This window comes from Molossus molossus, unplaced genomic scaffold (assembly GCF_014108415.1).
Source record: "Molossus molossus isolate mMolMol1 unplaced genomic scaffold, mMolMol1.p scaffold_m16_p_1, whole genome shotgun sequence".
Lineage (NCBI taxonomy): Eukaryota > Metazoa > Chordata > Mammalia > Chiroptera > Molossidae > Molossus > Molossus molossus.
In genome coordinates this window covers 162,931,443-162,947,833 of record NW_023425344.1, presented here as the reverse complement: position 1 = coordinate 162,947,833, position 16,391 = coordinate 162,931,443, and the positions used below count along the sequence as shown (strand labels likewise).

General features: G+C 43.8%; 1 protein-coding gene across 1 annotated transcript in view; it reads left to right on the top strand.

Annotated features, from left to right (window-relative positions):
* Window positions 1-13,605, top strand: part of PRKD1 (protein kinase D1) — a 154,668-nt gene extending 141,063 nt beyond the window's left edge. Inside the window, exons 17-18 of the mRNA XM_036265975.1 lie at window positions 11,897-11,982; window positions 12,783-13,605. Of these exons, the coding sequence (XP_036121868.1) occupies window positions 11,897-11,982; window positions 12,783-13,001 (305 nt within the window). The 3' untranslated portion in view covers window positions 13,002-13,605. The remainder of the gene's footprint in view (window positions 1-11,896; window positions 11,983-12,782) is intronic.
* The last annotated feature ends 2,786 nt before the right edge of the window (window positions 13,606-16,391 follow it).

The following is a 16,391-nucleotide window of genomic DNA, read 5'->3' as shown; positions in this document are numbered from 1 at the left end:
ATTTTTTACATTCACATCATCTTTTCAGGTATTTAATGTCAAGATATGGAATTTGTTCAAAATGCCAAATGTATTTAATACAGATGGCCGTGAAAATAGGAAGAATAGAAAGAGAAGCACAGGCTGCTTTCGTCAAGAAGAGGAAAAAGTATAAACTCCAGGAAACATAAAAAGTTGTCTAATAAAGAGTAACTAACATAGGTGTCATGATTTTGAGCAATTAGAAAAATGTAGGAAAAGAAAATCATTTTAACACTCGAAAATGCCTTTGAGTGCCCTGGCCGGTTTGGTTCAGTGGTTAGAGCGTCAACCTGCGGTCCGGAGAGACCCGGGTTCAGTTCCCACTAGGGGTGCGTACATCGGTTGCAGTTTGTCCCCAGCCCTGGTCGGTCGTGCAGGTGGCAGCCACTCGATGTGTCCCTTTCACATCGATGTTTCTCTCTCTCTCTCTCTCTCTCTCTCTCTCTCTCTCCCCCCCCCCTCCCTCCCACTCTATCTGAACAACAACAAAAAAAGAAAATGCCTTTGAGTGGGCACAGATTTAGCCATTCGACATCACAGGTTATAGGGTTATAGGCTACAGGGGATATGTGTTACGATCCTGTAGTCAGCCGTTAATAATAGTTATATAAATTATTCCACATATTGTTTACTGATTTTAAATTTTAGATAACCTTCAGACCAGCATGTCTAACTTCACTATAATTATGCAAAAGAAGTGAATAGTGAAACTTCCCCGGCGCCGGGAAGGGGAGGTCAGAGCTGCGAGAACCCTTATCCCACAGAATTCACCTGCCTTCTGCCTAGGGGAATGGGTTGTGTGTGTGTTTACTGTAAGATTTACTACACGACTTAGTCCTGAGTTCATACTTTCCAGTAAATGCTGCATATCCACGTGTACATATAGCCCATGTTGTGTGCCAGGGACTGTTCCGAATTCCCGAGGTGGCCACCGCATTAACTTACTGTAACTAACGTAATTGGGGGAAGGATGAGGACAGTAAAAGAGAGAAAACTGAACTCAAATGGTTTATATTTGTCAATTTAAGGGAATCTGTATTTTGTTTTCTTTTTTAAGGTGGTTCTTTTCAAACTATCTGTGATAAAGGACCAGTTCTAGTTTATTTTAATTTCCCTACATACAGGGTGGGGCAAAAGTAGGTTTACAGTGGTTTGTCTGAAAAATAATACAGTTATTAACAAATAATAACACAAGAGTAAACTGTTTCACATACTCACAACTGAAAACATACTTGTGCCCAACCCGGTATAATAAAATATAATAAAAATGTGACGGCAATGTCAAAATGCTATAAAGGTTCCAAAGATTTAGTGTCACTTTCTATACTTATCCCATCACAGACCAGTTAACAAATCGCAGACTAGCATTGGTCACATAGGAGCACTGGTTGAAAGTTACTGAATCAAGCACAGAAGATACTGCGTTTATGATTGAAAGGTATGGAGGTAATCAGAAGAAATGTTTTCAGTAGTTAAAGGCCATCTCTGGAGAGCAGGTCTAATAATGAGAAGAGAGGTTTTATTTTTCATTTAGAACTCTTCTTACTGGTTGATTTAGAGTCTTTTTCCAGGTGCATAGGACCCTTTAAAAAAAATAGTAAAATGAGCAAAAGTGCATGGAAGGAAAGAGGTAATAAATGGAGTATAACCTTTTGTATAACTTGAATTCTTTCAAGCCTGGTCTAAACTTTGTCTAAAAATTTAAATAAACAGATGATGCATCTATACAGTGTTTTAGATATGAACATTATCTACTGAAGAGCTGGCGGGTTCTAGCTCCTTTTCTACATCCGCAGTCCTTAAATCAGGCCTGGGCAGATGGAGAGCTCCCAACCCATCTCTGCCCACTCAAAGGAGAGTGTTCAAGTGGCAAAGTCACATGAATTCTCTTCTCCTACATTCTGTCAGTTGCTTAAGATCCTAAGACACATCTTAAACTTCCTCTATGTATGACTTTATTATACAGCCCTTGTTTTCCCAAGAGTTTATTCTCGGAGGAGGCGAGAAGTGACCCAGGTGTGGACTGTGGAGCTGATAACGTGAGATATACTTTGCAAGTCCTCTTGCTCGGAGAGCTGAGGCAACCCTGCAAAGGGAAGGCATGTGTCAGAATAAAGCCACACTTCCATCATCAAGTGGAATCTGTGTTCAGTTAGAGCTGCGTGGTAATAGACCATGAAGATTCCCGGAGAAATTACTGATTTTTTCCTTCTGAGTTTTGATATCCCTTTATGTGCCATTAGAGAGGCAAGCAGGCAGTAATCAACACAGAGGCAACCTCGGAAATTGGCTCACAATGAGCCCCGACCCCCGCAGAGATCATTTTCCGTGTTCACGGGTGAAGTCTGAAGAAGCACCAGGCCTCGGGGCGCCTGCTGTGATGTCACTGCGCCACTTCAGAGTCACGTAGTCAGTGAGTATTATCAAGAACTCGATCAGACACGAAGCCTTGACATACCACATATAAAAACGGGGGTGGGGGTGTTCTTGTATTAATCCTATAGCTTGTCTTTAGTTCAAAATGACCAAATCGTGATGGTGCCCCAGCGTCCCAGACTTCTTCCACCTTGCGCTTCCACAGTCTTGGTGGAAGTATTTCTGCGTCTGCCTTCCCCTGGTTAGCATGGCTCCGCCTAACGCTTCTCGTTGGCCTCTGTGCTCTGCTGACATTTATAATACAGTGTGGAAGGTACGGCATTTCAAGGCACAGAATGGTTATAATCATATACCACTGAATGTATCAAAGCATCTAAATTTTATTTTAAAAGCAGTTTTTGTCATTCAATGTGGTAATTCAAATAAAATTGATCACAAGTGTGTTTTCCCCCCAGAAATTGGAGATGAAAAATACAGCCAGTACAAACACAAAGCAAAGCTAAATAAAAGCCGAGCACCATTCCGCATGGTATGTTTTCAAAATTCGACAGTGTTCCAGAACACTAAACACTCGAGTTGGAAGTAGCACTTTGCCATGAAAGGGAGCCAGCTGTAGGTCCGTTTTCCTCTACATACTGTTCAAAACAAAAAATAACCTCATTGAAAATAAGCCGTGCATCCATGAGACCCAGAAATCCAATGGTATGAGAAACAAAAGAAAGACAATTCTCATTTTAATAATTAAACTGTGTTTGTAACAGCCAGCAAGCCTGCTGAATATTAATGAATAGATTTATTTGTCAACATAGTAGCACCGCTGTCAGATGTAGGAGCTGCAGGGGACTGGCCAGTGGACAGTGAACAGCTTCCCAGTGCTGGACTGGGGGCCAGGAGCGTCTGTCCCAACTGATGCACCAAAGTGAATTTTTGGGTCAGAACTTCTACTAGGGTTTAACATGTTAAACTATCTCTACTTGAAATTCTGAGATTGCTTTTGTTTGTTAAAAAATAATAATAATAAGAGCATGCATTTTGTTCAACTCTAAGGATCTTTAAAATGATAAGCCAAAGGCAAACAATGATTAAAGTAATATCGGATAGTAGAGTGATTTTTTTTTTTAATTCAAATGAGTTAATATCTGAAAAGATTCCCACCAGGAAAGAAATTGTTTATTTTTTAAAATATGTTTTTATTGATTTTTATGAGAGAGAGAGGAAGGGTGAGATAGGAACATGGATTGAGAGAGAAATATCGATCGGCTGCCTCCCACACGCCCCTACTGGGGATCGAGCCCACAACCCAGGCGTGTGCCCTGACCAGGAATCTAACCAGGACCTCTCAGTCCATGGAACGACACTCAATCCACTGAGCCACACTGGCCAGGCAGGAATTGTTTATTTTGAAAAAATGAAATTAATGGTATTTTCTCTAACAAATAATTTGTAGAGAGAGAGAAACTGACCAAAGGAAATTTTAGCAAGACCATTGGCATTATAAGTGCTCAAAAATTGAAAGGTTTCCTATAAAAACCAATTATAAAATAAAAATTTCACATCTGAATATATGTAGAGGTATTAGGTTAGAGGAACAGCAAAGTTTAAGTAGTCTGTAAGTTTGCTTTCCCCCACAATGACAACAACGAATAATGTTTCAAAATGTAGGCTGGTAAGAATCTTATCTAACCCCTCTACTGCTCCACGGTGCCAATCCACCAAACATTTATCCAGAATATTCTTAAATTTCTCCCGTGATGGAAAAAATACAGTTTCACGAGGAGCCCTGTTTCTTCTTAATCTGACCCTTGCACAATGAGCAGAATGTCTGTACCCACTGGGAGAACAAGCCCAGTCCTTTTTACAGCTACAAGCTTACCTCGGCGTGCGGAAGCAGCTGTCCTGTCACCCTGAGCCTTCTTGTCCTTGGCAATCAGTTTTTCTTTCAACCTCCTCTTCCCTCTGGTTCAGACACTTCCCTCTTTGTCGATGTTCTTTGAACCAAACCTCAAAACGGCTCTGACTCGGGGTTCGGTGAGTCTAAGAGTAAAGTGATGCCACCACTCCCCTCGATGGAAAGGACACATTTCTTTTAGCACAACACAGCCTGACGTTTGCTTTGGGGACAGTAAGTAGATTCGCATTGAGTTCACTGTGGATGTGGAACCTTGAATTCTTTCTCATGCATGTTGTTGATTAGCCAGGTTTTCCAATTCTATACTTAGACCTTCTTCGGTGGGTGGGGAGGAGGGACCTAAATAGAGGACTTGGTGCCATTTGTCCCTGTTAAATGTTCTCTTCCAGTACGGCCCATAGCTTCAGCCTGTAGTTATTTTGGAATTTTTTGCATAAGGCAGCTTGTCGGCATGTTCCGAGGGGGAGCTGTCCTGGAACTTCTGTGTGTCTTTCTCCCAGAATACCGAACAAGATGGGGCTGAGGGGGGATACCTTTCTCTGTGATTAGATACCTTTCTCTGTGTTTACATCCATCTATTCAGGGGCCCTTATTAAACAGTTATTAACTACTTTCACTGTTCTCAAACCTCTAGCCCCTTGCTGCTCGAAGTGTGTTCTGGGACTCCACCTGGAGACATTGAACTACAGACTCAGGTCCTGCCCCAGACCTAGCAAGTCAGAATCCTCAGCGTAAGATCCCTGGGTTACTCGGATGCCTGCCACAGTCTGAGAAGCAATGCCGAGCACAGTTACTCCCTGCCATGGTTGTACAGGTTAGCAATACTCAGGCACTTCTAAAACCACCAACACCTTGAACTTTGGCTGGAGTGTCGGCATTAAAAGAAAACTAAAAACAAAAACCTTATGTTTGGGGGCTGCTGTGTGCTGTGTTTAAACGGTTCAGGGTTTCCAAAATTGTGTTGCTGGTCCCCGAGAGGCAGTGAAATGGAATGGAAAGCAAAGGAGTTGACAGACGGACTTTCTGGAAGAACCGGAAAAGGAAAGACCTGGGCTCGAGTCTCTAAAGGTCTTGCACTTCATTGGATTGCGGTAACTGACTTGGGTCCCAGTGAGAGGATGGCTTCCAGCCGCCTGTTTGCAGCAGGCAGGCTCTGGTCTAGCCCGCGAGAGGAGCGTCCCCGTTAGTGTTGCCCGGCAACAGCTTGCTGGGTTGGGAGCCGGAATGTGAAGGGTTTTGCAAAATGGTTTTTAAAATAAACACACAACTTACCAGCCACGTGAAGCCAGCTAAAGGGAGAAGTACTGAGGGCCACCCTGGCAGGCGGAATGGAAAGGAACTCTGTGCTGGAGTGATGGTTCTGATGTGGTTTCTTATTTGGAAATGTGTACCTGAATAATTTGCATTAGACAGAAGACAGTATGGGAGAAAAATAGAAGTAAAAAGTACTCTGTGTGGACAAAACAGGTTAGTCCCAGAGGTTCACCGTAATTTCTCCTCTGTGAAGTAAATATTGCAAAATAAACCCAATCTGTATTGCAAATATTCTCAGCATTATTCTAATTTTCTGATGGAAGCTGCTGATCCTATGACCTGTTACATTTTGAGGAGTTGTGGTGTCCTGCCATCCAAGAATATTTTTAGCCAAAATGTGCACACCATATTCACATAATGTGGATATTAAATCTTAGAGCTGAGAAAATGGTTATTTAAATTTCTAATTGACGTAGTCAATCTACCAGATGCTGCTTAGCAAGCACTTTTCTAATGCATTAAATGATGTATTTTATTTTAAATATTTATGAAACTTATGTGCAAAAACGAATACACAATCTGTGTGATGTTAAAGGAGCTAAAATCTAGTGGAGAGATTAGGGGAAGAACGGCATGTGCTAAAATAGTAAAAGATGGGGAATGGAGGATGACTAAGAGGTGTAACCTAAGGGACTTTTTATGTATTCAGACACGTCCAGTGCCATTCTTTTTGTCGGATTTTCTCCGAGCTTTGGATGCCATTCAGTTTAGCCCTAGCAATGGCATGCAAATGAACCTTCCACATACACAGAATCTATTGTGTCCATACACATGTTATTTGCTTTGAAGTAGAGAATGACTGCAACATAGTTTCCACAGTTTCAGAGATAATTCTGTATTTTGATACCAGAAGAAAATGGAGTCCATACAATTAACACTCGGATAGAATATTTCTTTTCATAGTAAAACATAAAGCCCTTCAGCACCTGCACACACCATTTAATTTTGGTTTTGTTCAGATATACTTGTGCACCTGGCAAACAGGCTACACAGAACCTCAGCAATCCCCACATCTGCTGAAAGACCCGTTCTGGTAAAAGAGGACGCTTGATAAAATTTTCTCTCCGCTTTCCTGACATTTCAGTCTTTCAACTGATGGGACAACGAGAGAAATTGCTATAAGTAAGTTAGGGAGAAAGTAACTGTATTAGCCAAGAATTTATTGTAGCAAGAAAAGAAACATTAGACTTCCAAAAACAGATTTTCTTCTTCTTCTTTTTTTTTTTTTTTTTAATTTTTAGAAAACAGTGCGGATCTATTTTAGAAAGCACAAAACTCTTTGCTCATGAGGGATAGGAAATTCTTTAAAAATGAAGAATTGAACTATACAATTACTTAAATTTTTTTCAACATAAATGAAAAAGGAGCCCAGCCAGTGTGGTTTGGTGGACCGAGTGTCATCCCCGGACTAAGAGGTCCTGGTTCAATTCCAGGTCAGGCCACATCCCCGGGTTGCAGGCTCAATCGCTAGTAGGGGGCGGGCAAGAGGCAGCTGACTGATGTTTCTCACATCGATGTTTCTCTTTCTCCCTTCCTCTCTCTAGACAATCAATAAAAACGTATTTTTAAAAAGAAGAAGAAAGAAAGGAAAAGGAAAGACTTCTTCCATTGCCCCAATATGGCTATCCAAGATGTTCAGGAAGCTTGGATATAGGACAATTTATTAATAATATGGGAAAATGGGAATGAGTTTAAGGATAAATGCCAGAACTCTCAGAACAGTATTAGAACGGCCAGCTCCCAGAGTAACTGGGCAGGGACAATCAGAAAACAGTTCTACCCTCTCCGTGAAAGTTGGCCTCATGTTTCGCATGGAGAGAAGGCTGCCCCGGGCACTGCCTGTTTTGTTCTGTTTTCCTCGGGGCGCTCCCTGTTCCTGGGGGGCTCCAGATCCTTGGGGGGCTCCAGGGAACCTGGGATTTGGCAGTCCTTCCCCCTGCCCTGGGCACCAGCATCCTGGTGGCTGCTTTGCCAACGCAGCTTTCTCTCTGACTTTCCATTCTGCCGCGGTTCTCCACTTCCCTTCCTATTCCCCCCGCCCAGGCACGCTCACTTTCCCCTTGGCTTTGTTTTGGAGAGAAGTTCACCGAGTGGCCCGTTTTTATATGTCCTCCCCATGGTCTCTCCCTGTGCCCCTCCAGTGCCTCGTTTTCAAAGGCATGTCCTCCCACATTCCCCCTAGATCCTAATTCTGAGTCTCAATTTAAGTTTTGGAACTGGGGTGGGGACCCCATCTGGACTCTCTTTCTGGTTGTCAGCCTGCTTCGGGACTGTCTGGACTTTGCCTCCTCCGCGTGGACCCTGCACAGCTGGGGCACTGTGCGCCGTGGCCTCTGCTGGGAGCTGGCCCTGGGGCACAGAGGTAGCACAAGGGGACATTCAGTGACGACTAGGAGATGCAGTCAGTGTTGAGAACTGGACATCCCGCATACTGAAGAGCTAACAGAGGTGCTCTTCGAGCCACTGTGAGTGCCTGTGAGTAGCTCATGGATTAAATGGGAGAGCTGCCAGGATGACACAGGCCGGAGTTTTTGAATTTCTAAAAGGGGGAGAGGATGGACTCTGAAATCATTCAACAAGAACTTGAACGTTTTACCCTTGACAGAATCCTAGTAGGAAGGACTGAATAGTTTGCAAACATGTAGGTTATACATTCCAGCACTTAGAAGAAAATAACTAAAAGTTAATATTAGTCAATATTAGTTTACTAGAATCTGTTACTCCAGAATACTTGTATTTTTTTTTATCCTCACCCGAGGACATTTTTGCATTTATCTTCAGACAGAGAGGGAGGGAGAGGGGGGCGGGGAGAGAGAGAGAAACATTGATGTGAGAGACACCAACTGGTTGCCACCCACATGACCGGGGCTGGGGACAAACCGCAACTCAGGCATGTGCCCTTAGCGAGAACCGAACCCGGGTCTCTCTGGTCTGCGGGCCGATGTTCTAACCGCTGAGCCAAACCAGCCAGGCTGTATTTTCTTTTTAAATAGAATTGCCAGATTGGTAGAATGCATAATACCAAGGACTGGATGTGTCTTGACTCTAATAATACATTTGAAAAAAATCTGCCACAGCAGCCTTTGGTGAAGATGGTAACATATGGAGTAGATGGGAGGCTCCTGGGAGGAAACATTATTGCTTGTTTATCAGCCTGTTCAAAGAACAATTTCTAGTCATGACAGTTGGGAGTGAGATCAATGATAGAGCCATCAAGCCCTCTGTTCAAGCCTTATTCTGAAAACAGTTTCCTAATAATGACATAGCAGTAGGCTCCTTCAGTTTGGAAGTGGTGGAAAGCTAAGAGAAGTCGTCCCTATGATAGGAGCGGATCTCATCACATTGAGAATAGTCTTTGAATGTTGAAATGTTGAGCTTAAGCCACATATTTATATTTGTCTGTAAAGTTATGTATAATATGTACATATATATAAATATATACATGCATTTTAATGCATAAAAGAGTGGAAAAGCATAACTAAAAAGAATTTAATGTTAATTATTGAGAAACATTAATTTTTGACATTGTCATCAGTTAGTAGTAGTGAGCCATGGTGTGGTCGGCCGTGTGCCGCAGTGCTTGGGGACACGTGCTTGGAGCCAGTCCCCAGGGTCAGCCTCAGCTCTGTCACCTGGGTGCTGCCTGGCTCTGACCAACTTCCGTGACTGTTGGAGTTTCAAATAATAACTACTTTCATAGGACTATAAGGACTGCCTGAGAACATGAATGAAAATGTTTGAAATGAAAAGGAAAACTCTAGGTTCTAGGCTGTATAAATAATGTCGATGTGTACAAATGAAGCTGACAGTCATGAGGGAAAGTCTGGTCCGGAGTGAACAGGAACACTGAACAGCAGCTGGGGAACATTAAAATAAGGGTGCACAGGAAAACGGGGGCATCTGAAGGACCACTGAGGGAACTGACGGAGGTGAGGTTAAGGTGAATTACTGTCTTCAAGTCTTGAAGAGCTGTCACATAGAATAGAGTCAAATTTCCCATGGCATCTAGAACATAAATCGTTTTCATGTGGGTAAGTTATAAAAGGACAACTTCAAGCCCACTATAGGAGAAAATAATTCGCGTCGCCTGTATTGTGCAACACAGTTGACATAGAAATCGGTTGGACCACTGGAGAGAGTCACTAGGAAGCTAACTAGTCATGCTGAAGAAAACGTTTTTCCCTTTGAGTAGAATATTAAAGGTCAAAGATTCAAAATGGTGTGTTTTGTTAGTGTGTGTGTGTGTGTGTGTGTGTTTGCATGTTTCACCTTTGCAACTCGATAGGGAGTTTCTCAGAGGACCAGATTTGTTTCCCCTAAATGATCGCCAACAGTAATTTCTTAGAGAAGATTTGGTGAATGAATGATGGATGCATACATGTGAAGAATGTGGCCAGTAAACAGAACATCGTTAGGAAAAATAAAACATTGTATAATTTCTTTGAGAAATAGCTTTGCTGAAGAGCATTTGGAGGGCGCAGTCACTGCTGGGATGTGTGCCTTAATGAATGGAAAGGATGTTGGAAGAGTTCCAGAAAGACTGACCCGTGGACTGGAGCTTCAGACTCACTGACGCACCTATTTTCTCGGCAGCACCAGACTCCCAACGTTTAACTACAGGCTCGAGCACTTAATAGTTCACTCGTTCTGTTTCCTGCTCCCAAGAGCCACCAAACAGGTTTATAAATTCTCACACACACACACACACACACACACACACACACACCCCTTCCCTCTAGGTTTTGTTTTGTTTTTTTCCCTATGTACGTCCTAAACCATTTCCTCTCTGAGGAGCTTGTCTTTTTCTTGCTGTGCTATTCAGGTCACCTGGGTACTGTGGCCGTAGGCAGACTAATGGCCGGGGCTTCACTTAGCAGAACAATATTTATCTTCATATGTTCCATTCCCTTCAGACACTTCCAGTTTCTCCTCCTGCGGTACTTCCCTCCCCACGAGGCCCTGCGCCTCCCTGTCGGGGCCCCTTTGGGCACATCCCGGGCCTTGTGCTGCGCTCCTGCCCTCCCGCCCTCCTGACTGCAGAATTCAGAACGACCCAAACTAGTAGCAGGTGTCCGTCCCCTGCCGGGTCCAGGGCAGCGCAGTGCTACGGCCAGGCCAGCGGCCAGCGCACAGCAGCACCCCAGCTCTTCCTTCACCCCTTCTCCCTTCACCCCCATCCAGTCTGCTCTGTGACTTCACAGCGGCCAGAGTGGAAGGTGCACTTTGCTCACCAGTGAGTGAATCGTGGGAATGGGTGTTTTCAAGCCCTTGCCCAATGCACAGCTCAGGGAGGGAACATCCCGCCAGCACTCTCCTCTCGGGGGTCTTTCTGTCTCCCGGGCACCCTAGCTCAGGCAAGGGCCTGCGGCACAGGCGCCCCAGAACGTGTGCTGTTGCACTGGCCTTCCCTTCTGCAGACAAAGAATTCTTAGGGTTGGATTCTCCAGCCTTCCGTGCAGGCCAGTGTTTGGAGTGTTAGGATCAGACAGAGGGAGAGTTCTCGACTGCCAAAGGGCTGTAGGAATCGTTTCTCTTTGCCTGTAAGAGAAGGATTCTGATTCATTCTGACTGAAGGAGGGGGTCTTTGTTCCAGGTGGCCCCTGACCTCCTATGACAGTCTGTGTTGTCAGAAGCATACGTGCTGGCGTAGACCAAACACTAGCGTCAAAGCCACCTGATTCCAGACTTAATGATTGGGGAAGTTGGGGACTTAATGCATTTTTGTTTTTTCCAGTGAAAGAGACAAAAGTCTTTTCCTGGTGGGCCACTGGTTTTTAGGCTGTAAGTTTATCATGAGTCCTGACCTATGTTATGCTTTATATTTTTCCTTTTAAATGTAGTATGCAAATGTCGATCATTTAATTCAAGACTGTGAAGCCTATTGTGTGTATTCTAAATTTAAACACGCCGAACAACAAAATTAGTAAATGCCTTCTCTTGAATATTAGTTTTATCTTGCCATCAGTGCAAGAACTATTTACATGATACATATTTAAATAAAACTTCTATTTTAGAAAAATGTATTACAGACTAAACCAAAAGAAAGTTAGATCATACTCACAAAAGACTCATGCCCTCCTCCACAGTGGTTTCCAATTTGATTTTTCAGCATCCACAATGGGATCAAGGTTTTAGAGTTCGCAAGATGCATTTTCTCCAGGTCCTAGTGCCTGCTGTCACGATGCTGCATGAACTGTGTGAGATAAACTGTAAATGAATTATGATACATTCTGGATGTGTCCTCTCTTTTCACCAATAATTAACATTCCTTTTCAGCCATTGATCTTATCAATAACTTGCTGCAAGTAAAAATGAGAAAGCGCTATAGCGTGGACAAGACCTTGAGTCACCCTTGGCTACAGGTAAAAATCAATTATTGGCTATTTCCTCAGTCCAATGAGCTTCTAAGTATCTCTAAGATTTTGATATTGTGTGAAAAAATCTTTTGTCGTATTTTTAAAAGTATAATTCTTATACCAATATTTTTGCCAAAATGAATGCAACTGCTTAGGACTTAATAACAATTCAGTGTTCCTAAACCTCCCTATCAGGAAAATTTAACAGAGGAGAAACACCCCCCACCACACACACACACACACCAAACAAAAAAAAAAAATTCCAAGGACCAGTTTCCAAATCATGTGTATGTGCAATTGTGATAAATGTCCAAGTAGGTGCCCACCTGGTCATGCACTGTACTTGTTCTTGTATTTTTTAAGCCTAGACTAATATTCACAGAACAAATGCATGGCAAATATATGTGTGGGGATGTGCTTGCTTTTTCTTAAATATATATTATTTTCACATTGAACTTAAAAGTTTAGAAAAATGGTGCTCCGGAATACTGAAGGATCATTTGTAGTCATTAAATCTCAAAGGAATACCAGCACTTCTAATTGCTTGACTGCAAGCATTATCGCCCACCCTCTGATGCACATGACATACAGAGTGTGCACGTCACATGAACAGTGTGCATTTGTAAAGTTCAGGCAGATAGGATGGGTCTGGCGGCTGCTGTCACTTCACGGTGCCTGATGAAAGAACTCTGTTAGAGTGGAAGGAAAAGGGTAACCCATCAGTTGTGGGAACTGTCAACACAGGAAACAGTGTTTTAATGAGTTTTAGTCATCTCTGTGCTAATATTTTGGAATCTCCTCGTCAGGATTATCAGACCTGGTTAGATTTACGGGAGCTGGAATGCAAAATCGGGGAACGCTACATCACCCATGAGAGCGACGACCTGAGGTGGGAGCAGTACGCAGACGAGCAGGGGCTGCAGTACCCCACACACCTGATCAATCCAAGTGCAAGTCACAGCGACAGTCCTGAGGCCGAAGGAACAGAGATGAGAGCCCTCAGCGAGCGTGTCAGCGTCCTCTGAGTTCCATCCCCTCTCATCTGTCAAAACACTGTGGAATTAATAAATGCATACGGTCAGGTTTAACATTTGCCTTGCAGAACTGCCATTATTTTCTGTCAGATGAGAACAAAGCTGTTAAACTGTTAGCACTGTTGATGTATCCGAGTTGCCAAGACAAATCAACAGAAGCATTTGTATTTTGTGTGACCAACTGTGTTGTATTAACAAAAGTCCCTGAAACACTAAACGTGTTATTGTGAATGATTCATGTTATATTTAATCCATTAAACCCATCTCCACTGTGCCTTTGCAAATCGGTGTTTTTCTTATTGGAGCCTCCCCTTGAGGAGAGTCCGCAGAACCCATCCACGAGATGGTTCTGTTCTGTGTGTCCCGTCAGTGTCCTGAATAGCAAACTCTTGAAGAGTCGATTATTACTGGTGTTCTATGAACAACTCCAAAACTCATGTGGAAAAAGACAATGATGGAGCCATGGGGGGATGGATATACAATCCTAAGACACAAGTGCATGAGAATTTTACTGTATATTTTTGGACCCTGTATCTGCCCTGTGTGCCTCAGTATGTCGAAACTCAAGTAAACGCGCCCAGGCACGCCTACTACTCTTAAACCTAAATGCCTTAGAAATGTAAACTGCCTATGGAGAATCAGCAGCGAAGCCACCTTTTTGCCTTTGTGTATTTTTCAATAATAACAAAATAAATATTCTTGTCAAAACACATGTCCATCTGACTGAATTATTTGCATTTATCATTCACACTAGTGTTTTCAGGCCAATTAGGAGCAGGTATCCGCTCAAAGAGCAGAACCATTCTCAGGGTCTAGAATTTACCTTTATTTACTCTGTGTTGGCAAGTGTGGTGAAGTCTTTCTGTCTTGCACGGCAGCTAGTTTCTGGTAGAGAAGAAAGCTTTCAAAGCGAAACATGGCCAAAGCCAAACAGGACACTTGAAGGCATGAGTAAGAACATTGCAAGTAGCCATCTCAATGTAGCTTCCTGGTTTGGTCAGGATAAGCCAGGGATGTATTAGAATAAGGGTTCTAGTTTCTTTCTATATTATCTAAACAAGACGGTTCTGCAGTAAACTACAACACATGAAGACTGGAAAAAAGTCCCTAAACAGAGCCAACTGAAGTGCACTACCTGGGGAGAGCCGAATGAATAGACTTCAGGGGTGGAGAGTAGGTAATGTGAGTGGAGTGTCTTTATAGCAGGATAACAATGAATTATTATGTATTGTTACAATGTAACAAAAATTATAATGGGTCTTTGGAGGAATTTTATTTGTTCTGAGATACTTGAATACAGTAGGTCTAAAGTATGTTAAAACTGCAGACAAGATCTATACCTAGAGAGATGGGGCAGAAGAGTTGATTTTCCCAGTGGCTACTCACTCTTGAATTACTTATCTCTTCTTCTAAGGGATTTGAAATTTATTCTGGGTAGGTCTCGGGCCACCATTCAGGCTTTCTAAGCAGAAGAGTAAGCAACATCAAGTTCACTCCGCCAGCAGGACAGAGACTGGATCGAAGCCAGGGGAAGAGGAGGTGAGCCAGAATTCCTGCTACAGTGTCGTATGAGCACATGTGATGAGGCCCGAACTAGGCAGTAGTAAATAGGAAGCTAGATGTAGAGTTATTTAGAAGAGATGTTAACAGATGGGATCACTGGGACTTGGAGACTGATTGAATAATCCTAGGTTTGGGCTTGGATGATTGATGGGGCTATTAGAAGACATTATAGCCATTTCAGAAAGGACGAATTCACATTTGAACATATTAAATATAAAGTTTACATTGGATACCACGTTGGAGATACTTTGCAGGTATTTAGAAATGCGTCTGGCGTTCAGGGAAGAATTGTGGCGTTGAAGGTACAGGTTCGGAATTCAGAAACCCACACTATGTTGATTAGAATGACTCAGATCCTTGGAGACAGGATGAGAAAGAAATTGATCTTAGCTCACAAACCTGAGAAGTATCAATATGGGAGGATCATCGAGAATAAGGAATGCTCAAAGATAAAATTAACGGGCAAAATACTGTAGAAGCCAAGGGAAGAAGTAAGTTGAAGATGAAGTAGACAACGGAAGAAACTGCTCTGGAGAGATCGTGGTTTCAGCCTTTTGGGGCTCAGCCTCGGCTACTCTCCCAGCAGTTCGTACCAAACAGGACTGTCCTGCTCTGGTCAGAGTAGCCGTGTCAGAGGGTCTCTGGGGCAATGCTGTTCTGCAGTCATTGAGGACAGGGAGAAGCAGGTAACTGCCAAAAGTCACGGCACTTTCTTCCACCCAGAACCTCAGTGATGCTGCAAAGAATCCAGCTTCGCCGAATCAGCACCCCTTTCAAGCCAACCATCATCAGTCAAGTGGTCCAGACGCCATTCACGTTCCGCGTTATATCATAGCGTTATTACACGGCATGGACAGGTCCAGGAGCCTATGTTTAATACAAGAGGCAGGCCAACATTTCTGATCCAGAAACCTCTGATCCTGCGAAAAGTTAGAGAAATGAGAGAAGCATGCTGCAGGGAGGTTGTGTCTTCTCAAGATGCTATAACATAGCTGGTCCCTATATATCCTGAACCGGCAGAACAAGCTGCCACTGTTCTTGCTTTTGGCCTGAGTAAGGACCTTTGCTGAGAAAACTATTTTGGTGAGGGGTTCTTTTGATATGTCCACTGTCCCTGAGGAAGAGATGGTCTTTGCATGTTGGGAATGGAGAACTCTCTGGTCAGCCACTGAATGTTGAAGGGAGTGATGAGAATAAGCTTCCTGTCTCCTCTCTGCGGCCTCTCTCCAGTCAAGGGTAAGTCTGACGACCTCTGAGGGGTGATTATGTTCTGCACACTGTTTGCTTAGGCCTCTTTTAAGGAACCAAATCATGTTTCTGAAGGTACACGAGGGCCCGTGGGAAAGGGCTTACTGCTTCCAGATGCCACGGAGGACAAGCTGCTCCATCTCAAACCTTTCGCATTGCTGGAAACGCTGTTCTCTCTACCCCGTCCCCTGCCTGCCTGCCTCCTAGTCACCCTCTGGGGACAGTCCCCTGCCTGCCTACCTCCTAGTCACCCTCTGAGGACAGTCCCCTGCCCGTCTACCTCCTAGTCACCCTCTGAGGACAGTCCCCTGCCCGTCTACCTCCTAGTCACCCTCTGGGGACAGTCCCCTGCCTGCCTACCTCCTAGTCACCCTCTGAGGACAGTCCCCTGCCTGCCTACCTCCTAGTCACCCTCTGAGGACAGTCCCCTACCTGCCTGTGTCTTAGTCACCCTCTGGGGACAGTCCCCTGCCTGCCTACCTCCTAGTCACCCTCTGGGGACAGTCCCCTGCCTGCCTACCTCCTAGTCACCCTCTGGGGACAGTCCCCTGCCTGCCTACCTCCTAGTCA